The 27,006-nt window shown below is 34.7% G+C and overlaps 6 protein-coding genes and 1 pseudogene across 7 annotated transcripts; 3 read left to right on the top strand and 4 right to left on the bottom strand.

Annotated features, from left to right (window-relative positions):
* The first annotated feature begins 21 nt into the window (after positions 1–21).
* Positions 22–8,437, top strand: LOC121131652 (endoribonuclease Dcr-1-like). Its single transcript, XM_040727020.2, is given in 8 exon segments — positions 22–157; positions 1,803–2,749; positions 2,817–3,278; positions 3,280–4,312; positions 4,315–4,608; positions 4,611–5,632; positions 5,691–6,665; positions 6,668–8,437. Coding segments are annotated over 7 exon segments (6,396 nt in total). The 5' UTR covers positions 22–157; positions 1,803–1,804; the 3' UTR covers positions 8,333–8,437.
* A 254-nt stretch (positions 8,438–8,691) lies between these two features.
* LOC121131650 (uncharacterized) lies at positions 8,692–11,103 on the bottom strand. The gene is made up of 2 exons (XM_040727018.2): positions 10,317–11,103; positions 8,692–10,249 (listed from the first exon to the last, which is right to left on the bottom strand). Exon 2 carries the CDS (start codon positions 10,227–10,229, stop codon positions 9,306–9,308), a length of 924 nt encoding a protein of 307 aa, XP_040582952.1. The 5' UTR covers positions 10,230–10,249; positions 10,317–11,103; the 3' UTR covers positions 8,692–9,305.
* Positions 10,954–12,415, bottom strand: LOC121131651 (transmembrane protein 65-like). The gene has a single exon (XM_040727019.2). The coding sequence runs from the start codon at positions 12,297–12,299 to the stop codon at positions 11,754–11,756; it is 546 nt and encodes a 181-aa protein (XP_040582953.1). The 5' UTR covers positions 12,300–12,415; the 3' UTR covers positions 10,954–11,753.
* Positions 12,416–13,109: 694 nt separating this feature from the next.
* On the bottom strand, positions 13,110–14,522 carry LOC121131647 ((3R)-3-hydroxyacyl-CoA dehydrogenase-like). Its single transcript, XM_071893991.1, is given in 6 exon segments — positions 13,110–13,425; positions 13,675–13,888; positions 13,890–13,926; positions 13,973–14,096; positions 14,162–14,251; positions 14,331–14,522. Coding segments are annotated over 6 exon segments (765 nt in total). The 5' UTR covers positions 14,472–14,522; the 3' UTR covers positions 13,110–13,266.
* A 274-nt stretch (positions 14,523–14,796) lies between these two features.
* On the bottom strand, positions 14,797–16,924 carry LOC121131645 (uncharacterized). 2 transcript variants are annotated; one of them, XM_040727012.2, is made up of 5 exons: positions 16,685–16,924; positions 16,039–16,559; positions 15,593–15,980; positions 15,264–15,535; positions 14,797–15,212 (listed from the first exon to the last, which is right to left on the bottom strand). In XM_040727012.2, exons 1-5 carry the CDS (start codon positions 16,864–16,866, stop codon positions 14,944–14,946), a joined length of 1,632 nt encoding a protein of 543 aa, XP_040582946.1. In that variant the 5' UTR covers positions 16,867–16,924; the 3' UTR covers positions 14,797–14,943. The 2 variants fall into 2 exon arrangements, with proteins under 2 accessions (XP_040582946.1, XP_040582947.1); XM_040727013.2 differs by having other exon boundaries at positions 16,664–16,914.
* Positions 16,925–18,602: 1,678 nt separating this feature from the next.
* Positions 18,603–21,037, top strand: LOC121131644 (apoptosis-inducing factor 1, mitochondrial pseudogene; annotated as a pseudogene).
* Positions 21,038–22,546: 1,509 nt separating this feature from the next.
* Positions 22,547–24,525, top strand: LOC121131648 (outer mitochondrial transmembrane helix translocase-like). The gene is given in 4 exon segments (XM_040727015.2): positions 22,547–22,661; positions 23,062–23,267; positions 23,334–23,658; positions 23,661–24,525. Coding segments are annotated over 3 exon segments (1,038 nt in total). The 5' UTR covers positions 22,547–22,661; positions 23,062–23,102; the 3' UTR covers positions 24,209–24,525.
* Positions 24,526–27,006: the final 2,481 nt, after the last annotated feature.

Genomic DNA, 27,006 nt, shown 5'->3' with positions numbered 1-27,006 from the left:
CCATGGAGAGAGTTTCTGGAGAGAAGCACGAACTTCAAGTCTGGAATCACGGTTCTTACTCATGAGGAGCTCCTGGAATATGAGGACATTGAGAACATTGCTCTTCTTATTTTGGATGCGGCTCACGTCTTGAACAGGCACAATTCCTTCTTTAAAGGTCATTTCTTTGCGCCCTTTGTACACACTCTTTCAGGGGGTCCGTTGGATCTTTTTTCGGGTGGGCTTGGTTTTGGCCTTTTTTCCCAATAGAAAAGCCAAAAACCAATTTTGAAAATCTCTTGTCATTCATAAAAAATTATTTTTTTAGAAATTTAACATTTGAAAATCCACAGCTGTTCACAAAAAATTAATTTTTTGGAAAAAAAAATTCTTAAATTAAATTTAAAACACTAAATTTTTTGAAAAAAAAAAATTATTTATAAATTTAATTTCCAAAATTAATTCAAAAAAAAAAAAATTCTATAATTGATAGCTATTCAGAAGAAATTAAATGTTTTGGAAAAAAATATTCCAAAATTTAATTTCTAATACTAAATTTTTGGAAAAAAATTCTTAAAGTGACAACTATTCTCAAGAACTTAAATTTCAAATATTAATTTTTTATTCTCTGCTTCATAATTTTCCCGAGATACCTTTTTTTAAGAAAATAAATCTTAAAATAAAAAAAAATTACCCCTAATTTTGCGTAAAATTTTTTCATCCTGACCAAAATTATTTATAGTAAAAGCATAAACTTCTTCATTTGGGGAGGGGGATACAGCCCCTGCAGACCCCCTGTCTTTAGTAACTAAGATAATGTGTGGTGCATCCAGATGTAAACACTATTTAACAACAAGCAAGATAATCCCAATTTAATAATATTAAGTATAGTCTAGAACCTTTATTTGGTTTAAAAGACTTAATTTGCCCCGACATCTCCCCTTTCAACCATAACATTTATCAATGTCTCTTTACTTGATATGACGAAGAATTTTGGCTACTTTAAGTACAATTTGTGGGCTAAGATGTAAGAGTATTTTTTGACCAACATTCGTAGAAGAATACAAGTGTGTTGGTAAATGATTGTTGTTCAAGATTGTTTTTGTGTTGACGGCTCACATGTTATCTTTTGTTTCTTTAATTATTATCAGAGATTTGAACATTAGAATAACCAAGGAGTCATTTGTCACCCGTTTTGAAGTTGATTTATTATCTGTAATAGCTTCATAGTTGGAGAAGGCTTTCTCGTGTAGTTTCTTAATTCTATTAGCTTAGTAGGGTATAAAAATGACTCATAAACTATTAACAACGCACCCCCCTAAAACTACCAAAGGGTAATTCTAGTAGCTTAGTAACATTTGAAAATAACACATTCATGAAATATTAAGAACACATCCCAAAAATTACTAAAGGGCCATTCTTTTATGAAGTAAAATGCCTTCAATACTGTATGAATATTCTTTTCTACATAATGTATTTCATTTCATTAATACGAATAGACTAAGCTATTAATTTATTTTCCCATTTTGAAATGTTAACTGGAATATCTTGTCGTCAACTTTGTTTTTATGATTGGTATACTTAATTACTTTCTCCTAAAATGTCTCTGGATAGATCGCAAAGAGTTTCAGCCGAAAGAGTCTTGAAATTCCTGCAAAGTTTATCTGAATATCAGTTAAAATACTATTTGTTATCAAATATAATGTTTTATTGTTTAGGGTTTACAAAATGACCCTTTGGTAGTAGGTGGTCGGCGTTAGTTCGAGTTTTAAATCCTCTTAATTAATTTATAATGGTATCTTTATTTTCTTAATCATTACCAGAGATGTACCCAAAGATCAAAGCCCGTATCAACTCTCGCATTATCACACTCACAGCATTTCTTTTCAATGGAGACAAAACACTTGGATCCCTGGACAAAAGGCTTTCTAAACTCGAAAATACCTTTGGTAACAGAATTGAAACTTCGTGTGAAGTTCTAACTACTCTTAGATACGTTTCGAAACCCCGCTTTGGCGTCCTGACTTTTATCCAATCAAAGGAGCCAAATGAGGTTGAAAGTCAAATTGAGAATAGTATACAAGGCTTCATCAACTTTTTGAAGAATCATCGTTTTTCCCTGGAGGAGACTTATGGGGAAGACTTTGAGGATATCATTCAGGAAATCCCGGATCCTTCCAAACTTCCTCTCAAATTAATAGATGACTTCCTCAACATCCTCCGCACTTGTGGTGTTTGGTGTGCAGAAAGAGCAGCTCTTCTCCTCACCATCAAAATTGACAAGCTCAAAACACGAGAAAAATATGAGAGACATTATCTGCTCTTGAGTGTTCTGTATACAGAAATGCTCAAAATATGCAAAATCTGTGACGATGCCTTTGCTGACTTGACTGATAGGGAAAAAATGACAAAATATTCCAAACCAAAACTTCTTCGCCTCATGAGCGTACTTCTTCAGTATAAACCCGAGCACATTACAGATCATTCAGAAGATCCAAAAGAGAAAGAATCTAAAGATGAGTCCAGCACTAAAGAAGAGGAAAAGAAAGTTAATGCTCCTCCTGTGAATACTCAATCACATAATCCTCATCATAGATATAGGTCCAAGAGAAAAATCTATTACAGTTACGACGATCCAAATGCTCTCTGTGGAGTTGTCTTTGTGCAGGATAAATTTATCGCAAAGATTTTGTATCATTACTTAAAGGAGTATAGTAAAAGTGACAATAAATTCTCATTCCTGACTCCCCAGTACGCCATTACTTTAAAAGTGAGTACATTAATAATTTAGTTATACCAATTTATTCATTTAATTGTGACTTCCACTCTTGATTTAGCCGGAGGAAGAAGCGGAAGAAACAGATGAGGGCCTACTCAATCATCGAAAGCAAGAAGAAGGTCTCCGACGATTCAGAATGAGAGAATGTAATATTCTAATAAGCAATTCATTGCTCGAAGTTGGAATTGATGGTGTACGATGCAATTTAGTCCTTGCTTTTGACGCTCCAGACTCCTTTCACACATATGCTCATTACAAAGTCAAAGCAAAGTCATCCGTATCATGGTTTCTTTCCTTGTGCCAAGAAGATAAACTTGAATCATATTTGAACTCCCTCAAGGAGTATCATAGTATCGAGAAATCTCTTGTTGATCGATGTCAATATAAAGACCCATCTGTCGAAGAGCGTTATCTATCAGATGCTAATGACCACATCATTACTCCCTTTATTCCTAAGAATTTATACTATCCCACATGCTATCTTAAGAATTCTATACTTCTTCTCAATCGCTACTGTGCAAAAACTTCCATCAGATACGTTTACGCGTCTCACTCCTCTAGCTGGGATTTTAAAGACTGAGGGTGGGGGTTACATTTGTGGTATACAACTTCCCATCAATTGTCCATTAAAAAAAATAATAATAGGATTAGTCATGCCTAATGAAACTCTTGCTAAGCGAGCTGCTGCATATGCAGCTATTCTTGAGCTTCACAAAATAGGAGAATTAGATCCCTTCATGAATCCTGTGGGTAAAGATGGAACTGGTCATGCAGCCTATCTCAATAACCGCTTTCTTAAACATAGAAATTATCATGGGAATCGAACATACAAAAAGGGTTCCTCCTCAAATTCCGACAATAACTCTAAAGAAGCACTCACTGAAAAGGTTCTGAATAATAATAATAGCAAAGAGGAATCCTCTGGTGAAACTTTTATCAAAATTGAATCAGAGTCCAAGGATGGTCATTTGCATGGAGAGGAAATTGATGCTCAAACACCCTCAAATATTGAGGAATCCTCTTCTGAAACGTTTATCAAAGGTGAAATAGAATCCAAGGATGATCTTTCACTTGGAGATGGAGTTGATGCTCAAAGTCCTTCAAATATGGAGGAATTACCCATTATAATAATGGAAGATATGATTGTTCAGTCCCAAGAAATCAAGGAGGAGGAACAATTTGAGAAAGTCGAAAATGAATCAGAGTCCAAGGATGTTCATTCGCATAGAGATGAAATTGACGCTGAAAGTGATTCAAATATTGACGAATTGTCCATTCTAATGGAAAATGTGAGCATTCAATCCCAAGATAGCAATGCCATGGAGGAGGAAAAAGTTGAAAAGGTCAGTCAATCAAATGAAGATGGGATCAAAGCCCCAAAGGAGGAAGTTTGTAAAATATCCGAATCCAAGGATGCTTTACTATCTACTGAAAGTAAGGATCTTGAAGGGGTTTTAGGGGAAGAGAGTATTGAGGTGTCTTCTGAAGCGTGTGTAGCTGCTAATGACAAATTCGAGTCGAAGGATATTATGGAGAATGCTTCTGATGAGAAAAAGACGTAGATGCAGAACAAAATAACAACCCAGTTACAGAATCAAATACAACTGTAAATGACAAATCTGAATCTAAGGATGTCGCAGATAATGCTCAAAGTGTTGACAACACTAAAACACTTCCTTCAGGTCCCCATTTCGATCCTCCTCGTCCTGGTACAACTAAACGTCGTCAATATTACTACAAAAAGGTGGCAGGCTGTCTCAAGCCAAAGAATAATGATCCTTCCCCGATCTCTTTTCGTTTGTATCATCTCAATATGGAGCTCTCTTGTCCCATACCAGATGATCAAAATACTAGGGACGTAAAATTTACCCTCCCGAAAATTCAGTTCAAGGATTTGGTTTCTTGGTGAGGGGTGGGAATTCAATTCCTCCAATTTGTCCTTTTCCAATTTATACTCGATCTGGTGAAGTACTTGTGGAAATTAAGGAAAAAAAGGACTCCATATTACTGACTGAGGAAGAGTATGAGCTAATCATTTGTTTCCATCGCTACACTTTTTCAAAAGTTCTTAGATTAGAAAAATATCCTATGCAATTTACACCAGATAAAAGTCGCAACTCAATATTGATATTACCTATGGTAAAATCCACTGAACAAGAGTCTGAACTCGGTTTTATCATTGATTGGGATTTCCTTCGTCGCATCAAAGAAGAAAATGAAAAAAAAATGAGCGTAGTTTCGGACGAAGATAGAACAGATTATACCTTTGATAAAGAAGACTATTTAGATGCTGTCATTATGCCTTGGTATCGTAATCAGGATCAACCTCAATACTTTTATGTGGCTGAGATATGTGAACATCTCAATCCAACTTCGGATTTTCCCGGTCAAGGATTCGAAACTTTTTCCAAGTATTATCAAACGAAATATAACATTACAATACAAAATCTGGAGCAACCTCTATTAGATGTAGATCATACATCTCATAGACTTAATTTCTTAACTCCCAGATACGTAAATAGAAAGGGTGTTGCGCTCCCTACATCATCCGAAGAAACGAAAAGAAATAAAAGAGAAAATTTGGAACAAAAACAAATTCTTGTACCTGAATTATGTCAAATTCATCCCTTCCCTGCTAGCCTATGGAGACAAACCGTCTCATTGCCTTGTATATTGTATCGAATTAATGGGCTTCTCATTGCAGATGATTTGAGGAGCCTCATTGCCCGTGAAATGTCATTTGGGAAGCCCGAATTGGACTCAGATTTTGTTTGGCCTCCTCTTAACTTCGGTTGGACGCTGGCTGACGTCTTAAAAAACAGAGACAACGCTCTTGCATTAAATACCCAAGATAATCCGAAGAAGAATCGACGTGTAAGTATTCTTATTAACTCATTAATTTTGAGTGTCTTTATTTCTATGTTTCTTGTAGATCGTCAATTCCACTACGCATGTCATTATCACTGAGGCTCTGTCCCCAGTATCGGATACTCCTGCAATCGAAGAAATATTTGATGACGAAGAGGACGAGGGTGGATCATCTAAAGGAGACGGAGATGATTTAACTCGTTTGAGTGATAGGATAATGAATAAGATGAATGAGGAGGATAACAAACGTAAACAACGCCAACTTGAGATTGGTACTTGGAGTAATGATCTGATCGAAAATGTAGGAAAACAAAGTAAAAGTATTCGTTCTTCTTCTATTGGAGGAAAATTCCTTCGTTTTCAAGACGAATTCGATGAAGAGGATTTGGAGCTTTTGGATCCAAATATGGCTTTGCCTGATAATCTAACGCTTCTGAGCAATGAACTCCTTCCAAAGACACTAGAAACAGAAGGTGGCTCCAAGGATTGGGGTACTGGAATTGAACAAAAAATATTTAGAGTAGGATCACCAACATTTTTTTCAAATCCTAACATAAATATACCTGGAATGATGGATGATTTGGACGGTTTATCATGCTCAGATTCCGATGATGATGAGGATTTTTATGAAAACTTAGATAGTTATCGAAGAAAAGCTTTGGACTTTAATAATCCAAATTCTTCAGTCACACAAGATGGTAGTGTTAGAATTGAGTTTCGTGGTGAAAATATGGCAGAAGCCATCGAAGATGAACACGAAGAAAATTTAAGAGTTGAGTCGTTGGCACGTAATTTGGAAGAGGAAGCAAAGATGCTGAGTGAAGTACCATGGCCAGAGGAACAAAATGAAGAAGCAGAAGATGAGGAAAAAGACATTGAGGATCAAAAGTCGGAAAATGAAATGGACTCGATTGAGCTTGAAGTCATTGTTCTTAAAGAAAAGGACACTTTCAATAGGTATGGATTTCCAGAGAAGCAATCTTGTGTTGAATATCAAAAACTGGAATACGATCCAGAAAAAACGCTGTTATGGATGAGAAGGAGGTGGTTGAGACTTTCATGAAGGATTTTAATATTAATAACATGGATATTATGGTGCCCATTGACTATCCCAAAGATGAATGTGAATTCACAGGAGTCCTTCCGAGAGATTCTGACGAGGAAATGAGCTTCAGTTTTGATCATCAACCTGAATTAGTGTCTCATCCTGGACCAAGTCCCAGCATCATTCTTCAAGGGTTGACCATGTCTAACAGTAATGATGCCATTAACCTTGAAAGATTAGAGACAATAGGGGATTCATTCTTGAAATACGCAATCACTTCCTACCTGTTCAATGTTTACGATACTGTTCATGAGGGTCGTTTGAGTCATTTACGATCCAAACAGGTTTCTAATTTAAATTTGTTTAAACTGGGTAGAAAGAAGAAGCTCGGAGAATGTATGATTGCGACAAAGTTTGAGCCACACGATAATTGGCTTCCGCCCTCCTATCACGTTCAACCAGAGTTAGAGCAGGCATTAATAGAGTCTGGTGTGCCTGCGAATTTATGGAACATGGCTGAGTTACCGTCCGCAGATTTTGGACGCATGACGACCAAGGAAATTGTTGAGCTTATTCAAGAAAAAAGTCGGACGGCTCAACAGCCTGGGAAATCTTCTACAGAGTCAGTCCAAGACATGCCTTCCTTTGTTCCTTACAATCTCCTGACGCAGCATAGTATTCCAGATAAAAGTATTGCTGATTGTGTCGAAGCTTTAATTGGAGCATATTTAATATCATGTGGACAACGTGGGGCTTTGCTATTTATGACTTGGCTGGGCCTAAAAGTCATTCCCCCAGAAAAAAATGAGGGACGTTCTATTTCTTCCTCACAAAAAGTAGAACATCTTCCTCATATCGAAAGACAATTGAACTTTTTCCTCAGTGGATATGAGGAATTCGAAGAGCTTATAGGTTATAAGTTCAAGGATAAGACCTACCTTCTACAATCATTTTCTCATGCATCCTTTTATCCTAACCGTATTACCGACTGTTATCAGAGGCTAGAATTCTTGGGAGATGCTATTCTTGACTACCTTATAACTCGCCATCTCTATGAGGATCCAAGACAACATAGTCCTGGCGCATTAACTGATCTTAGATCCGCACTCGTCAATAACACTATTTTTGCATTTCTTGCAGTCAAGTTTCAATTTCACAAGTATTTCAAGCATTTCTCACCTGGACTCCAAACCGTCATTGATCGATTTGTCAAATTGCAAGTTCAAAATGAATTCAAAGTATTCGATGAGTTTTATTTGATAGAAGAGGATGATGATTCCGAAGAGGCCGAGGACATTGAAGTTCCCAAAGCGTTAGGAGACATTTTTGAATCAGTGGCAGGAGCTATTTTCCTTGATAGCGGGCTCAGTTTAGATGCAGTATGGTGTATTTACTTCCGAATGATGCAGACTGAAATTGAGCAATTCAGCTCAAATGTACCCAAGTCTCCCATTCGGGAGCTCTTGGAACTAGAGCCGGAAACTGCAAAGTTTGGTAAACCTGAAAAACTGGCGGATGGAAAACGGGTTAGAGTAAGTGTTGAAGTTTTTGGTAAAGGAACATTTAAGGGAATAGGACGGAATTATCGTATAGCTAAATGTACCGCAGCTAAATGTGCCTTGAGAGCCTTGAAGAAGTCATCACATTCTCATCACAAGTGAGGAGTGGAGGATAGCCTAAATAACTTTCCCATGTTGTTAATACCCCAAAATGTTTCTCATTATTATTATTATCTAACTAATTACAAAAGTAATTAATTATCATAATTATACTCTTTCATTATTGTTTAAGGAAAAATAAGTCTGTTATCAAACGTTAAACTATTATTTCAATGGAAGTGTTTTGATATTTTTTGGTATATAATTCTCTCTAAAGGAACTGATATTATGTAATTAAATGAAGATAATTAATCAATAGTTACTTAGTTAGAGTAGCGTTGAAATTATGTATGCCTACAGTCGTAAAATTCATGTCACGCAAATAAATAGAACAAAAAAAAGAAAAAAGAATAAAAGATGAATTGTTTAAATTAAAATGTATTTTCTTTCTCTCAAAATTTGAATGACTAAAATCACAAAAATATTTATGAAATTTTTTAACAACAAAATATGAATGTACCTATATTATATATATGTAAGAAAAATTGGCAATGAACAAGGGTTATAGTAACAACAACGCAATTATGAGGGAAAAAGGGTTCAATGATGAGAGGCAATCGCCAATCAGACTAACAAGGATCGATAACATAACTATAATGGATAAAGTATTATTTTATTCGGTTTGGAGTAAGGTAAAACCAGTGAAGAGATAATAATTTGGAAAATTCTTTTTCATCCAGCCCAAAATGGCTATCCGAAATAATCAGATTCAAGTCCCATTCTTCTTCCTTAATTCTATTCATAATCCTTGTTATATCTGACGTCTTAATGTCAAAGGATTTGAGATTGCCAAAGGTATGTAGGTTTGGTAGTCCTTCAATCACAAGATCAACACTCTCACGGTTGAGCTCAGGGGCTCGGAATAGAATTAGAGTCTCTAATTGACATAGCATACCGCACCAAATTTCTAATTCTGATGTGCTTAGATCACTGACCTCTAATACTTTGAGACTCGAAAGAATCCGAGTGTTTCTTATCAAAAACCTAAACAATGTTTTGAAAATCCCGAACAGGAGATCTCTAATTCTTTGAGTCGAGGAAAGTAGCAAGTCTTTATAGAGTCAGAGGATATTTCTCGAAGTTTGGTATTGCTCACAACAGGATTTTCATTCTGAATAATAAGATAAATCAAGTTTTGACATTGAAGTGCAATATCCCCCAAGTCGATTCCTCTGCATTGTATTTTAAGTCCTTTTAACTGATGTCCTATTACATTAAAGCAGGCGTTCACGTCATCAACTACAATGTTCTCAAGTGTTAAATATTCTAATCGCTTCCAATTGCAAAATACACCTGCGTGAAGTCTCCTCAAGCTATTGCTCCCTAGAAACATTGTATTTAGCTGAGGACAACAATTCCCAATGGTTTGTAACTTTTGATCTGAGGGACCTCGATAAAATATTTCTGTGAATTTCGTACTAAATCGTTCATCATAGCCAAACACTTGTTTTAACCCAGCTGAGGCAAAAACTAAATATCCGAGAGAGTAAACATTGGGACAACACTCAATGATAACAGAGGCTCCGTCTCCTTTGACTCTCGTGTTCTCGAGTCTGAGTTTTCGTAAGGATTGACAAATTGGGAGTCTATTTAGTTCGTACAAGGGGTTTTTGATTACTTCATAAAAAGTTTTTCTCAGGTAAAGGAATTGCAAAGGCGAGGATCTGTGATGATGATGATGGCCAGCAACGGGAAGAGACTGTGGAGGAGATGTTTCTGAGGGATCCGGTATGGGTTTGTCAAAATGAGGATGAGGAAAAGCTCTTTGGCATTTACGATGAGATCCAACTGTTTTTTCACGATCCCAACATTCTGTAAATATTTGCTCCGGATCTTCAAATAGAAGACATATCACCCCAAAATCTGTAACAATATCAGCCCCTGCAATATCGAGCTCCATGAGGCTTGGGCAGGACTGACCTATAAGGAAAAACATTAAAGATGGGTAAATGCTTGGAAAAAAAGAGTTTTAGAGTCATTATAATACCAATTAAATTTAAACATAGATTAGTAGGAACATTCCTCTTGAGCGTCAAATACTTGAGATATGTTCCTTGTACAATGATGGTGTTGAGGGAATTGCTGTAACAGAGTTCTTTTGGAATGACTAATTTCTCGAGATTTTGACATTTCTCGCCAATGAGCTTCCACAAACACCGTGCAACTTCCTCAATCCTATCATTCTCGGGCCAATCTTTGTTAATACTAAAGTCAAGAACTGTAGTTTCATCATTAAGAAACAGTTCAAGGAGTCGAAATGCAGGGAGTCTCCGATAGTGCTTGTCTCTTTGTGCGTTTATACCATTATTCCGCAGAGGGAAGGGAAGTTATTGGTTAGAAGTCCATTTTCAGAGCATACGTGATGAAGGGACTGTATGACAAGGTCCACCATTTTCTTTAGAACCATATCCCTTAAAACTCCACGTAGTCGACTTAACTCACACTCTAAAGACTGAAAAAGAGAGTCCACGGGTCGGCAATACGTCTTTAAAAGGATGGACTTGTCTTTAAAGAAGCTTAAATAGAACAATAGATTCATTTCATCTGACAGGTAGTCATAGTATACTCTAAGACATTGATCCTCCAAGCTTTTTGGAGCTCTTTCCAGAACTTTGGGCATACTATCTGAAACAATCATTTAAAAAAAAAAAGATCAGAATAAAATTATATCTTTTTTAGTATAAATATGAATTATTATGAATGGTGTTTCAAAAATTATATATTTCCATATATAACAGGTAATATTACATCAATGACATTGATGAAAAGACTTCAAAAATATTAACTATATAATTAATATTAAATATATAACTTCATCATCCAGACTAAATATGTGTTAGTTTTAGGGAGGGCATATTATGGTTATGTAAATTGGTGTAGGATTGTCTTTTGTATCATATAAAATATAAATCTTACACAGAGGTATATAAATAATTAAAGACAGTAATTATAATTAATAAAATATCTAATTGTGGAGCACTCATGCGATCAATATAATTACATCATTTATAGAATCTTTGGTTAAATGGAGGGATTAAAAAGTATATAATATTTATGTATAATTGTGAGGGATTCTTCGTTCCAATTTTGATAGAAATATCGAATGTATCTCCATACTTATACTGATAATATATAATATAAAGGTATGTAAAATTAAATATTGTTCAGAGGTATAATATGAAATCATTCATATAATATATAAGTGTTCGATTTTAATACTTCTGGGTACAATTTCAGCTGCTGCGTTCAATAAAAAAGCTATTAGTATAATAATGATTAGTTCATATGAATAAAATAGTATTAGACTCCTCCAATTTATAATTGTCACGAATATATCTTTGGAGTTATGACTTTTACGAAAGAAAAAACGAAATGTTTATGTGTATTTGGCAGATAATGAAGTGATGGAAAAGCGTTCAAGAGTTTATTCCCCCTCGATCGTCTCCTTTGATTTTCTATCATCGATAAACAAAAGAGGAAACATTCCAAGGAGACATCCAATAATGACACCCACAGTTCGTCCAAAAGTGGACGCAACACGAAATGGTTTAGAATGAAGCTGCTCTGAGGATAACTTTGGAGGACCACCCGAGAAGCGAAGCGTAAACCGCTCAACATACCACGCAGACCCCATACCAAAGACATCAGACAGCGTGTTGCCCAACGCGGCGGCTGCCATGGTACTAATGCAGAAACTCGCTCCGATTGTCCATTCAATGGACTCTCCTGCAACGATCATAACAGCGTTGTCCAAGAATCCAAAGCCCACAAAGGGAAGTCCGGAGTATAAGCAATGTAAGCGGACTAATTCTTTTTGAGGAACGACATCGTGAGAAGAGGATTCCTCAGACTTTTCTAAGGCGTTCATTAATTCCTTGCGATCCGATGGGGATAGATCTTTGACGAAGGAAGAGGCCTGCGTTGGAGTCCATAGTTGTCGGATAAAGATACGAGATCGGAGGGATAACATATTACAGCGTTGTTAGTTTATAAATACTAGGGGGAGAGAGTCGAAACGATTCTCCGCGCTCCAACTAGTTTGTGATATATTTAGCCTTAATATCAAAAAAATATTTTATGTATCTACTATTTTGACAAGCTTCCTAATGACGTCATCGTTACTCTAAATACAATATATATTATTTTATTGTACTTCCAATATATTATTATTCCAGCCCTTTATCCTACATGTGTGGCCCGTCCGCACAAAAGCAAGCTAGAATATATTTTTTTTTTTTTTTTTTTTACAAATTTGAGTGGCGATTGAATTTCCAGGGGGGTTGAGCGAATACTCGTCATAACTCAAAAAGTACAAATACTCTCACCCTAAATGTTTAATATTAAATGTCAACATTTAAAGACAGAGACATTCAGACTGTTAAAAGGAATTTATCCGATTCATTTTACTTGTTAAAATTATACTCAAAATCAATCAAAAAATTATTATTGGATTCATAATGAAAGAATGGATATATGTGAACTAAGGAAAAAGGGAATTTTCCCCTTTTCATGATTGTTTTTATATTGACCCACCACATGTACCAAGTCCTAAGTATATAGACTCTCCTCCTCTCCTCTCTATCCATGAATGACTCACCCTCCCCATCTTTTAAGTACATACTCTTATTATTATCAAAGTACTCTTAGCATATAGAGTACATATAAAATATATTATATTTATCTATAAATAGACTTATGTCTCTTAAATGTCACTAAGTCTAAAGACAATATTCCTTTGGTTCCTAACATCCTTTAAAAATGAGGTTAATAATAGTAAAAATGGTTTTTTATAAATACTATATATTTTGTTAAATATACAACTTTTTGGAACACGATCGAAGGGCCTATAACAAGTTCATAATATCCTTTAAATCATAAGATCGATCGAATAAAGAAACTTATTAAAAAAATATAATTTTTCACAAATAAAAAACAACTTAATTTTCCCTTCCTTTATAACATCCTCCATTCACATCCACGGATGTACCCGTGATATATTTCGCCTTAGACGATGCCAAAAATGCAACGGTTTCCGCAATATCCTCTGGCTCTCCATAACATCCTAATGGGATTGCAAACAATACCATCTGTTTGACCTGAAATAGTATAAAAAACAACCATGAAAATATATGATTGAAACTCTTCCAGTGAGAGTGTTAATTTCGTCACATTAAATCACGTTAATCATATTTTATTAAGAAAAGAAAGATTTGTTGTATTCAGACGTAACATTCCAAAAATTAGTGCCATTTCGTCTCGTAATGGTCATGCAAAAAACATTCGCTGACAAAACATTTCACCTAGTCATGGTTGACGAAATTAACACTGTCCAACAGATACTTTACATGCTCAGGTAAATCCTTGGTCATGGGAGTATCAATGAATCCTGGACATATACAATTCACTCTAATATGGAACTTTGCAAGTTCCTTTGCGGCACTTTTGGTAAAGGAAATGACACCACCTTTTGAGGCAGAGTAGTTCGTTTGCCCAACATTCCCTGTCTTCCCCACCACACTCGATATATTGACAATGGAGCCTGCTTTTTTGGGATCTTTTCATAGCCTGACTCGCATGTTTGGTCATGAGGTAAGTACCTATCAAATTAAATTACTTATTAATCTATTCATAAGAAAAAAATACCTTTTAAATTGACATCAATAACCTTATCAAAGTCTTCATCCTTCATTTTCAATAAATATCCATCCTTAACGATACCCGCATTGTTAACAATAATATCTGGAGGCCTTCCATACTCCTTTAAGACCTATAATAAACGTTTATTCATTAATTTCTTTAAATATATCAGTAGGATACTAATAAATGTTTTACGTCGGAAAAAAGAGTCCTAACTTCTCCAGCATTGGACACATCCACTGTATAAGATGCATGCTTTTGATCCTTCAAGTCATGGACACAGGCCTAACAATGAGTAAAGTGAAAATATAAATTAGAACAAAAAAGCGGCCATGTTTAATTTATAGGAAGTAAAATTAGTTACAGAGAGAACAACATCCTCCTTCTCAGTGTTCATTCTGGTTCCAATCACGGAACATCCCTCTCTTGATAAAACACGACATATTGATTGACCAATTCCACCCGCTGCACCGGTTACAAGCGCTAATCGACTAACAAGTGACATTTTGATAAATTTTCTACAATAAATGAATGCAGTCTGAGTCTACTAATCAAATTTTGTGACCAATTAGAGAAGCTGCAGCTGAGAGGTTTTGATGCAATAAATATTGCACAATTGTCAACAGTTCAAGTTGAGTCACATGGATGGCCGGCCGGGCAATTTAACCATATGCTTTAATTAATAAAATTGATTCTATTTATGAAGAGAAGCTATTTCATTGCTATTTTTATAATTAATTGGCTTGTTTTTTGTTTGAAAAATTCGAACTAACATTTTCATGCTAATAGGTTCAGTGACTTTATGAAGTAAAAAAAGAAAATGTTTGATATTCGGTTCAATGTGCGGTCAATATATTTTATAATTATATTATAAATGTACACCACTTATTTTTTTTTAGTAGACAGCTATTAATTATTAAATAATGGACTTATCAAATGCGATTTCACAATGTTTTACAAATTTATATTTTTTTGGGCTAAATTTCCTTCACCATAGCAATGTATTGCTCCAATTCCACCATTTCCCCATGCATTATTTTGGTTTGTTGCCCAATGGCGGACTCCTTGGGCTCTACAAAAAGACACTTCCAGCTTTCCATGAGATTTTCTAATGCATCGTAGAGCGACATTAATAATTCCATTTTATCCTCCTGTGAGGGTTCTTCTTCCTTCTCTGCATTCATATTTTCGAATCTATAATTTGCTAAAAATACTCGAGCTGCGTGCAGTTCGTGAAGTACGAGTCCTGTAAGGAGGAAGATAATGTATTTATCATGGAATAATATAATTAACTAACCTCTTCCTAACGACATCCCTGGATCAATAATATCTTGAACTGCAAGTACATCATTGCAGTAAGATTGTCTCTCTATTTGAATTTTTTTACCATTCTCGTCCATTTGAGATATGGCTGCATTGCTTCGAATGAGGTGAACAAGAGTCATTTTGATTTCGATAATGAATGTGTGAGTCTCCCATAAAATGTCTTGGTACTCCTTCAAAAAAGGTATGCAGGTTACCCATGCTTTTCCAATACGATGCAACTTATTTTTGCCCTTCATCAAGGAACTATGGATAATTAAAGCATTATGTTAAAGCAATTTTGTAACATTTTTTCATTCCTACTTAGCTATTTTCATTGCATCTCTCTCACTCATAACCTCTGAGCAGTCCCTACATTCATAATTTTTGGAGTCCTTCGTACGGGTTGAAGGGGATTTCTTACAAACTTGACAGAGTAAAGAGCTTGAAAAAGTTCCCAACTCAGTTGGATCCTCACAACGTTCACATTTGCATTCAAAGAATTTGTTCTCTTTGAGAATCTTTTGACGTCGATCGTAGTCTTCTAATGGGCTTATGTAATTAAATGTAATTGGGGCCTTATTTGAGATGGGGACAGCTGCATACACATCAATATACATTCCACTATTAATAACGAGTCTCGCGTTCCCTACACAGCTATGATTCATAAGCGATGGAACATCGTACAGACCCTGAATTGATTCTCCTGCACCTGTTTACATAAATATACTGGTAAAAATTATAAATGAGTAATGATATTGTTTTCCTACGTTTTTCTCCAAATAATTGTTGATCCGTCCGCTCGAGCTCAAAGCTATTAGTGATCCAAATACCGACGAGTCTCTCCAATTCTTGATCCTCCTCTATGTCTAAATCGCTCTTTATTTCCTTTAAATGTTTAAGAACTCCTTCTTCAATATTTTTCCATCGAGTTGAAGATGCCTTGATTTCATCAACATGATCTTCCAAAAGAATCAGTTTTTCATAGATTCGTGGATTTGACTTTTTCAAGAGAGCAAAGCGTAGTATTGTTACAATCTCACACCTTTTATCCGGACTTTTAATTTTTTCGAGTAATTTGCATTCTTCTTCAGAGTGAAACTTTCTATGACATTCTGAACTACAAAGGGGGTATTCACAGCCTCCTTCGCAGAGGCTCATTTTTTCATCTAGAATGACATGACAACCCAGACAAGACGGCTTAGGGTAATCCAATCTTGGTCCAATTACACATGGAGGTGCAGAAATAATCAAATCTCCTTGTTTGACATCCCGAGCGGTTCTCAATTGTCTAAAAAAAACAACCCGATTTAATCAAAAATTTGTAGGTTCCATGAAAAATCAAATTAAATTTCATTCCAACATTGAAAATATAACGTGAGCTCATTTTAATACTTAAATGGCAAGGATTATAACCTTCCTAGAGCAGATTGAGTGTCTTCGATCCTATAAGCAATACAAATCATTTTATGATCCCTCCATTTTCGCTTTTGATGTTCTCTGGAACAATACCAAACCAATTCGCAGGCACCGCATTGAAGCTTTGCAGGGGCTTCGCAATGTTCACAAATTTTATTTGCTTCAATTCCAGCCATCATCAAACTATATAATATGCGATCAGTTCATCTCATTATTTGAGTTGATCTATTTGTGTGAACTTTGGCAACTTTTCAAAGATTGCCATTGAGGGAGAAAGTACATTTCGATTTTTGAGTGGTGGCCGATAAGTACACACGTTTTATTTTTACAGATACTTTTATCAATAAACCCTTGAGATAAAATATATTAAGTAATGAAGATCAAACTGTAATTATTCGTATTAAATTATAAATCGTAAGGGATAAAAGCTAGAAAGGCAATATTGAAATTGGGAAGCCGTAAGAGGCAGTCAAATATAAAAATATTCATCAAATTACATTAATATTTTAAAGAGAGACGGATGAATACTTTGCACAACTGTGTGAAAACTGAAAAGCACAAAATCCATCATATATATCCTTTATGGTCATCCCAAATCAATCTGTAATTTGTGTTTGAGCTCATATTATTTTATTTAAGCGAACAGAATTAAATTTTTTTTTTTATATAATTAAAAATGTTTGGTATTTTAAGTAAATTATAAAATCATGCTCATCAAAAGGAATTAAAATTCATCATTTATTATTAATATTAATCAATCAAAATAGGATATAATCATGTCAAATCTCTCAATGAATGAGGGTAATTTTTCACCTAACCATCTCAGAATCTGATGAAGTTTAGTGAACATTTGAAGTTCTGGCCTTCAAACTCCAAATCTTTTTCATTTTATTTTTGCAATCCGAGGTAGATTCCCAATCATAGAGAATTTCTCTATGTTCCAAAGAAATAGAGTATTTTTTTTTTTTTAATGTCTGCAAAAATTTTTAAGTAGTGTAGACCAAATTTCAGATAGCCATATTTTCTGAACTAGGATAACCAACCGTTGTATTTTAATCGGACTAATTAAAAAAAAAAAAAAAAAACTATTTTCAGCCTATGCTTCAAATTCAACAAATATAACATTAGTCCTTGGTAAAGATTAAAGGACCTGAGTAATAATATGTGAACAGAAAGTTTTATTCCCAACAAATTTTTAAATGAGTCGTTTAGGGGCCATGGCCTTAAATTTAACCTCGTGGATCCAGTTTTATTTTGATCCAATTGAATTCATTTTTAGCCATGTCATCAAAAATATATTTGGGTCATTCCAAAAGTTGCATTAAATGACCGGCCGGTATGTAAAAAAAAAAAAGGAAACCAAAAATTAACGTGAAATCCCAACAATTTCAAAAATGTTTGGGATGCCATTGTAGTAGTTAATAATTAGTTAATTTATCGTCTTCACTTTGGAAATAAGATTATATAAGGATTTAATAACTAATAACATATTTTAATACTTTTTAGGGTATTTTTATTAAATAAAAAAGGCAATAGAGGGATAAATTTTTATAGACAGTAAAGAATAAGTCCTTTTATTTGATGGTCCCATTTTGACATCCATTAGTTTCCTATTTTTCTTAATATTTATGAAAAAGGTAATTAATTGTTATAAAACTTGAATTTTAAGGCCCCCAAAATGGACAAAATCAACAAAGCAGATGTCACGTGACAATGTGATATTTGAGTGTTTACATTAGTGACGTCATTTCAAATTTGTTTTTCCTCATTTTATTTATTTATTCATTGATTGAAGAGCACAAAAAGCGTTTTTTTAATAATATTCTTATTCACGTTGTTTTTACTTGCATTAGAGTTCGGCACATCGAGAGAACTCTCCTAGGAACATGCAGTCGAGTCTTCGTTTACTTGAAACACGAGATGTGTAAGACATAAGGTCCTACATCGATGGAACCCAAATGGATTTCGTGCCTTATCGACTGTGGAACCGAATCAACAAGGCTCCAATTTTAATCAAAATTCAAATTTAAAGGTAGGTGGAAATGGTTTTTAACTTTTTTGTTATTAGCCGGTTTTTAATTATTAATTTTATTTATAATTAACAATTTTTGTATTTCTCTTTAGAGTTTGGGTGCTGGATTAGGAGTCACTGCCCTAGGATTGGGCTCATTTTTCGCCTACAAATATTTCATCCAAGATGAGAAAAAAAATATTCCTCCACCTCCGCGAATGGAACTTCCATCTCGTGTGGACTACCTTTTAATCGGAGCTGGAACTGCTTCTTTTTCCGCATATAGATCCATCAAAGCCCATGATGCTAGAGCCAAAATCCTCCTCGTTGGAGCAGAGGATCAAAATCCTTATATGCGACCTCCTCTTTCAAAGGAAATGTTTTACAATTCGGATCCCGAGTTAAAAAATTCTATGAAATTTGAACAATGGAATGGGCGGCAAAGATCTCTATATTATGAACCTGAGAGCTTTTATACACCTTTAGAGAAATTAGAAGACTCTTCTAAAGGAGGGATTTCTGTACTTAAAAACACATGGGTCTCTGCCCTAGATAGTGATGAACAAGTAGCATATTTAGTTTCAAGGGATGGCAAAGTGGGCTCCATAGAATATGGGAAATGTTTGTTAGCCACAGGTTCTTATTATAAAAAAAGTCCCTTTTTTCTCTAAATAATATAATTAATTACCATTATAAATAATCCAGGTTCAAGACCCAAAATCCTACCAGAACTGAAGGAAATTCCTTCCAGCTCCCTTTCAACGTTTAAAAGTTTCAAAGACTTCAATAAAATTGATGCTCTCATCCAAAAGGGTGAGATTTCATCCGTTGCAGTGATTGGAGGAGGCTTCCTGGGAACGGAGCTCTCTTGTGCCCTTGGTGCACGTAGTAAAATTATTGATAATAATTTCTCTGTTACTCAAGTCATACCCGAAGAGGGAAATATGGCACTTGTACTCCCAAAATATTTATCAATGTGGATGACAGAAAAAGTCAAGGGGAAGGTGTGAGGTTATAACAGAGAATATGGTCAAATCCTCTCAAATGTTGGAGGGAAAAGTGGTGTTGAAACTTGCGAACGGAACAAAGTTAAAGGTTGATCATGTTATAGTTGCAGTAGGATCTGATCCCAATACACAATTAGCAGAATCTGGGGATTTAGAATTAGATCAGAAAGGGTTCAAAGTTAATTCAGAATTTAAAGCCAAGTAATTTGATGTTATTACATAGAAATAATTTAGTAATAATTTTTATTTTATAGGAAAAATATTTGGGCTGCTGGAGACGTCGCTAGCTTTGAGGACCCTTTACTAGGACGTCGAAGAATTGAACATCACGATCATGCTGTGACATCTGGTCGAATAGCTGGAGAGAACATGACTGGTAATTCTATGAAATACAGCAAACAATCCATGTTCTGGTCTGACTTGGGCCCTGATATTGGTCTTGAGGCCGTTGGAATTACTGATTCAACTTTACCTACTCATAGTGTATTTATTAAGAATGGAGATGAAGGTCCAAAGGAGGATATCAGCAAGGGAGTCGTCTTTTATCTTAAGGATGATATTATCGTTGGTGTCTTACTCTGGAATATATTTGATCAGATAGGACTCGCAAGACGTGTTATTAAAGAAAGACGAAAGTTTGAAGATATCACTGAAGTTTCCAAATTATTTAGACTTGTTGAAGAAAAAAATCCAACTAAGGGGTTGAATGAGATTGTGCCTAGAGAAGAAGAAGAAGAATCTACGGGTGGCTGTGTTGTTGATGTAAAAAATGATGGAGAATCCGAGATTGTACCCAAAGAAGAAAATCCTTCGGATGGATGTCTAGCAGATGTAAAAAATGATGGAGAGTCGAATATAGATGAGTTGGGGAAAGAGTCGTTGTCTCTTGAACTACAAAATGCTTCATCTGAATCCCTCAGTAAGATTGCTCCATGTAATGAGAAGAAAAGTGAAAAGGAACTCGAAGCTCTTGTTGAATCCTCCGACAACGTTTCGTCACTGTCAGTTGAAACATCTTTGAACACGTCATCATCTTTAACGGCTAAGCTTGAAGATAAATCCTCAACTCCATCCCTCGAAGCTCTTCGAAACTCTTCTTCATCCAATGATAAGGAAAAAGAAGTAATCGCAGAGTCGTCTTCAGTTGAGAAAGTTAAACCCCAGTGTAGAATCTTTCTCCTTTTCCGATATGTTTTTTCATAAATTACTCATTTTAATTTTTTTGAGTGAAGATGGAAAACGCATGGATTCAATATATACGCTTAAATTAACGCCTTCTTTGAAGGCTGGTGATTCAAACAAGATATTCATACATATATAAACAAATTAAGGGCATTCAAGGAACAATAAACAATATTTTTAATTAGGTTTGGGGAAAAAAAGATTAGGATTAAGTTTATTTTCCACAAATGCATATGTGACATATTGATTAATTATTTCATATTTATCAATAAGATGATCGATGTTATGTTGTTTAATTGTATGGTTTTTTTCTTGCACTCGGATAATAAAATTCGTTTTTATTTATTTTCAGAAGACAATAGAATATTATTTCATTGATCAGTATAGGCACTTTCATATTAATGAGTAGTATAATTATTCAAAGTTTTATTGGAGCCGATATAACATCAAGGTTCCTCAAATCCATTCCTAATCGTATTGGAAGCGAAAATCTACTATTTGGTAGGCTAGATTCTGTGTGTGAATGTCGAGGATATGAGTTCACCGAATAAAAAAAACCGTTATTTTCTAATTATGTATTAGTGTTCGTTTGTTTCAAAACACGCGTTTTGCTGATATACGTATTATTTTGACTTCAGTGTATTGGTATACTAAAACACTTCTGTATAGATTAGTTGTTTTCTTATTTAAGCCTCATGTATGCAACTATAAGTTCCTTTTTTTAATAGCTACATTGCTAATATTTTTAATAATGGAATTACTTTTATCTTACATACTATGTATTTTTAAATTCTCATTCGGTTTTCTAATTAATTTAGAACTTTGTATTAAATGAGTATATTAATTCCCCTAAATTGATTTTCCAAACGACAACGCAACTTTGAATCCTTAATCTAATTATTTGATGTTTATGTTTGTTGAAGTATTATCCAATCTGAAATGTATAGCATATGAAGGACAGCTTTCTACAATGTCATATTTTTCATCAGGTCAATATTTTCCATGATCATTTTCCACAGCTTTTTTTTTCCAAGTAACATTAATTGATTAAATAGTCTTCTTATCATATAACTATTTATCTAGTGATTGTGTTTCTTTGTACCATGGATCCTTCAATTTGAAGTTTAGGGACGCATTGGCAGGATATTAAAGTTTATATAAATTTAATTAAGGATAGATAATTTATAAAATATGAGCTGGAACTTCCTGCCTGGAAAAGTACAACGCAGCATTGATTAATAGATTCTAAAAGTGTTGATAATTAAAGTATAAAGAATCATATTAATGTACAAGTTACGATTTTGTACAAGTAGTAACTTGTACAAACGGATTATTGTTGCAACCAAAAAATGAGATGAAGCATATTTAATAACGAATTTCTTTGTAATAAATTCTTGAAATTTCATTTGATGATTGTCATATTAATATTATGTAATCGTAATGTAATTACATTGTATTAATTAATTATTATGTGGCACATTAGATAGTCCAAGGATCCACTGCGTTTTTATCACTCGTAGATACATAATAAATAAGAATATCATCAATTGATGGTTGATAATTATATTCCACGACTGGGCTTATAATTAAATTACTAATATGTTAATATGCAACGGCCAAATTATAACTTGTACAATCTGCTTGTTCAAGTTACAACTTGTACTGTATTGTATTTACGAATTAAAAAAACAGTCAACATTGGCCCAATCTGCATTTGAGTTATATTTAAAGTGACGTTAATGTTTGTCTCTTTAGTGCTGTGGATTTATTCTTGGTAAACCTTTGAAACAAAGTAGCGAAACGCGTCTGTTAGCTTGAGCATGGTCGTAGTTGTATCTTTTTCTTACGGAAGATGTCACTTTTTAAGATATCACAGATGACGTCATTATATCATTTTCCTTGAGTCCTTTAATTTTCCTTTATATCGTATGCAAGTTTTTCATCGCATCGCAGACTTTACCTTGTTAGCTCACTTAAAAGGGTGAATTCATAGAGGCTGCGTAGTTAGTTATGGAGTAATATTAAGTCCTCCTAGCGTGTAAAAAAAGTTTAACCACGACATTTGTACATTGTACAAATATTCATCACATGATTATCGTTTCGGTATTTTGTTTCGCTTTTAAAGCATTGATTCTTAAAGCTGATATTAATTAATTTTATATTATTACTATTAGTTGGTCGAGCTGGATTATATCCTTGATCATAGCTCACAATAATGGAATCTGAGCATGTTGCAGTGACCATAACCCGTCTTGCAATTCTATCCACCGTTAGTTTTTTCACTTTACGGTGGATCATCAATTCCCTGGATCCTACAAGGAAACAAAGGGTTGAAGCGGAGAATGCAGCTAAGGCCCTTCTCAAGACTCTAGGTCTTGATGTAAGTAGATTTTTTATTAACCATACTTTCACCCATATAATTCTTCTAAAACTTCTTATCAATTAGGAAAATCTTAAACTGACAGAGCACGAATATCTCGTAGCACAAAGCCTTGTTGACCCAGCAACCATGAAAGTATCATGGAAGGACATTGCTGGTCTTGACTCCACCATCAAAGAGCTACGAGAAACGGTCATTGATCCAATACGCAAGCGCCATCTTTTCTCTTCCGCTTCGAGTATCACACGTGCTCCAAAAGGCGTTCTTCTTCACGGCCCTCCCGGTTGTGGAAAGACCATGATTGCAAAAGCCACTGCGAAGGAAGCTACTGCACATTTTATCAATCTTGACATTGCTGCACTGACTGACAAATGGTATGGCGAAAGCCAAAAATAGCTGGGGCTGTATTTACTCTCGCAAAGAAAATTCAACCTTGTATTGTCTTCATTGATGAAATTGATTCTCTTCTCCGCAATCGCTCAGCACTGGATCATGAAGCCACGGCAATGATAAAAGCGCAGTTTATGCAATGGTGGGATGGACTCATCACTGATCCCGAATGTTGTGTCATCATCATGGGAGCCACAAATCGCCCCAAAGATGTAGATCGAGCTATTCTCCGAAGAATGCCTGCCACATTTCACGTGGGTCTTCCCTCACCTCAACAACGTGTCTCTATTCTTCGTCAAATTCTCCAGAGTGAAAATATGTCAGATGACGTAGACTGTTATCATATCTCAAAACTAACAAACGGGTTTTCTGGCTCTGACTTAAGAGAACTTTGTCGTGTAGCAGCAGTGGCTAGAGTCTCAGAGACTTCTGAGGCTGATTCGACTCTTAGACCAATTCAACAAGCAGATTTACTTTTTGCTTCTAATAAATTAAAGGAGACAAAGCTTCATTGTGGAGATATGAATCCTAATAATTTCCCCCTTGACTAGTCACGACATGATCATCATTTGTACTGATCTGTTGAGACATTTGAGGTTTTCTGTAATTCTACATTCATTAAAATTATAGTATGAGGAAGAACACGGAATCATTCATCATCCATAAGTACTTTTTCACGGCGAGGGAACGCGACTATTATGTAAAGGAGGACAAAATAATTTATCCACGTATTTTCTTGCTCCATATAAATATAATAATATTCTTTCTGTATTTGAAATCATTATTTTAAATGATTCAAAATTACGTTATCATTGTATAATTGGTGGGATTTCATTCTGATTTTATTGTTTAAGTCATTCCCTTGAATGTGTGTGTCTTTTTTAAAGTAATGGTTCTCTTCGTTTGATGATGTCGTTGCTTTTGTTAAATTATTTACATAGATCGTTACTGATTTTTAATTACTTATTCAGTAAGTTATCCTTATAGTTACACTTTTTTGTTTGTGCTGCGTATATTAGTCAATAAGAACAATATAAACTCCCTATCAAATGAATTATTTAATTAAATTCCTTTTTCAATCTGAATGGCATTAAGAAATATATATTAATATGTCTCATAATTATTTAATGCTTGTAAAAATGAGAGATGTTCAGATTGACGTTCAGCCAGCGAGTTATACGCGGGTGAAGTCGGGCTGTGTTTAGAGCGTTTTCATGCCTGCAATTTTGGGGGTTTAAATAGCCAAGTTTTACAATAATAAATCCCCGATTTTTAATTCATATTAAGGATTAAAGTGATCAATTGGATGACAAAATGGAACCAAGAAATAAAATGACTTTAACCTTACTCTCTATCAAAAATAAATCCCTCTATTTCCTCGAAAAAATTGTACAAATTTAGATATTTCATAGGATTTTCAGTACATATTAGTTTGAAGTAAATTCAATAATCACTGTTTATCATTACCAACATGTAGTATTCAATGCTGAGGCTATGTTTTTTTTTATATTCTTTAATCGATATGAAGTTTTATCAAGATTTATTCGAAAAATGTTCATTTTATGTTGTAAAATATCAATTTTGAGCCCTCTAATAGCGTCTCCCTTATTTATGACGTCAGTGAAAATGTTCTATTTTCAACAAAAATAATCTTGTTCATATATCACTAAGTAGTCTTTTTAACCCTTTAATGACATATTTATTGTCCCTAATCCAGGGCTTTCAAGTCTCGCTCAAATAACTAAAACACTCATCAAAATTGATCTCTTTCTTATGCTTCCATGTTACACTTTTTTTAAACCTAGAAAATTAACCTTTAATTTGTCGTGAGGACATATTTATTCAGCTAACAAACCCGCTTTTGTAGATCCAAATAGCTAAGAGAGGCTAATGCCAGATGATCCATTGAAATCTGAACACTTACTAATTCAATTATTAATGAAGGTTGATGAGTGATTGAAATTAATTCATATATAGATATATTAAAGCATAAGTAATTAATTACAGAACAAAACAAACCTGAGCTCTCTAGCTTACGTACAAGTCGAGAAAATGACACTTGAACCGTCTACACTGTTAGAAAGTCCAAAAGTTGGATAGAAAGAAGGGCTCTGTAAAAAGACAAACTGGACCCGAGGAGCAAAGAAAAAAACCCAAGCCAATCTTCTCAAGTCTATAATCTCGGGATTTTATACCAGACTGTCCTGAGAGCTATCAAAAAGGGGTTGGAAAGAGCCTTGTGAGGATGGAGAGACCACTTTTGACACCAACAATGAAAGAACCCCATCTCCTCCGACGCAAGACTCTTTGAATGAGTCTTTTGAACTGACACATTCGGCCCCCTTTAGCCCTGATACTAACCCCTTGACAACACATTTTGGGTGCATACGAAGGAAGGCCTGCAGTGTCCGGCATCGAAACACGGATGCTCACAAAGCCACTTCCTCAGCCAGCACTGGGACTCCATTACAGAGGAATAGATTCGCAGTGGGTGCTAGGCCTTCCGTTGCTGCATGGACACCATCATTGTCGCCAAGGGAAGCTACATTAATGATTAAGAGAGCTCAGACACACATCTATATATAGTATTACCTTTGTTGAAATTCTATTGTTAAATAATAAATTTTCTTTGAAGTTTAGAATTCAAATTGTTCATATTTTATTGCAGCATTCAGTATATGGGAATCCTAATTTCACGTTGTATTGTATTATGAATTATCATCAAGTATATTTTTTTCGGTAAAGTGGCTTTTGGAAGAAATTTTTTGGGCTAAGTGTTCAAGAACTATAGATATCTTGGTTCCATTGGCACAGTAAACAAGTCTTACGTTTTGTAGCTTGAATGGAACGAGATATTTAGGAGTCCCGAGAAATTATATGTATGCCTCCAATACCAAGTAGTGTTGTTTGGTATACAGGTACTACACCTGCACGGAGATACCAATGCATTTAAACATTGTATTATGCTGGGAAAAATTACATTAAATATATTTCTGAATTGTATACACTCTCTAAAAACAGTAAATCAAACTATAAAGTACAAACTTCAGGCTCTAAAAGTTCTTTCATCTAAGAAAACTCTTCCTTTAAATCCCTAACCTTGTTCCAAAATATTGTTAAATTTCTTCAACTAAATGATAAGTGACAAAGAATAGTTAATACATGTTCCTCATAAATACTGACTTTGATCTCTGAGCTTTATTGGCAGTAAAATAATAAAACAATTAATTGGCAGGCAAAAAATGAGCATCAAAGAAACAAGTTTATTCGGGATCTGAGCCCTTTATGAAATTTATGTGTAAAAACGACCCGCAATAACATCTTTGAAATGGGACAAATTGATCCTTAA

Source organism: Lepeophtheirus salmonis, unplaced genomic scaffold (assembly GCF_016086655.4).
Source record: "Lepeophtheirus salmonis unplaced genomic scaffold, UVic_Lsal_1.4 unplaced_contig_8894_pilon, whole genome shotgun sequence".
Lineage (NCBI taxonomy): Eukaryota > Metazoa > Arthropoda > Copepoda > Siphonostomatoida > Caligidae > Lepeophtheirus > Lepeophtheirus salmonis.
This window is presented reverse-complemented; position numbering and strand designations above follow the sequence as displayed.

What these genes read in the sequence shown, in the direction of transcription:
- LOC121131650 (XM_040727018.2), bottom strand. Translation starts at nt 10,229, where the DNA reads ATGGAGCTCGATATTGCAGGGGCTGATATTGTTACAGATTTTGGGGTG.
- LOC121131651 (XM_040727019.2), bottom strand. Translation starts at nt 12,299, where the DNA reads ATGTTATCCCTCCGATCTCGTATCTTTATCCGACAACTATGGACTCCA.
- LOC121131645 (XM_040727012.2), bottom strand. Translation starts at nt 16,866, where the DNA reads ATGATGGCTGGAATTGAAGCAAATAAAATTTGTGAACATTGCGAAGCC. An exon ending in ACTCAATCTGCTCTAGGAAG is followed by an intron (nt 16,560 to 16,684) that starts GTTATAATCCTT and finishes TGTTTTTTTTAG; the next exon opens with ACAATTGAGAACCGCTCGGG. An exon ending in GATGCAATGAAAATAGCTAA is followed by an intron (nt 15,536 to 15,592) that starts GTAGGAATGAAA and finishes AATTATCCATAG; the next exon opens with TTCCTTGATGAAGGGCAAAA.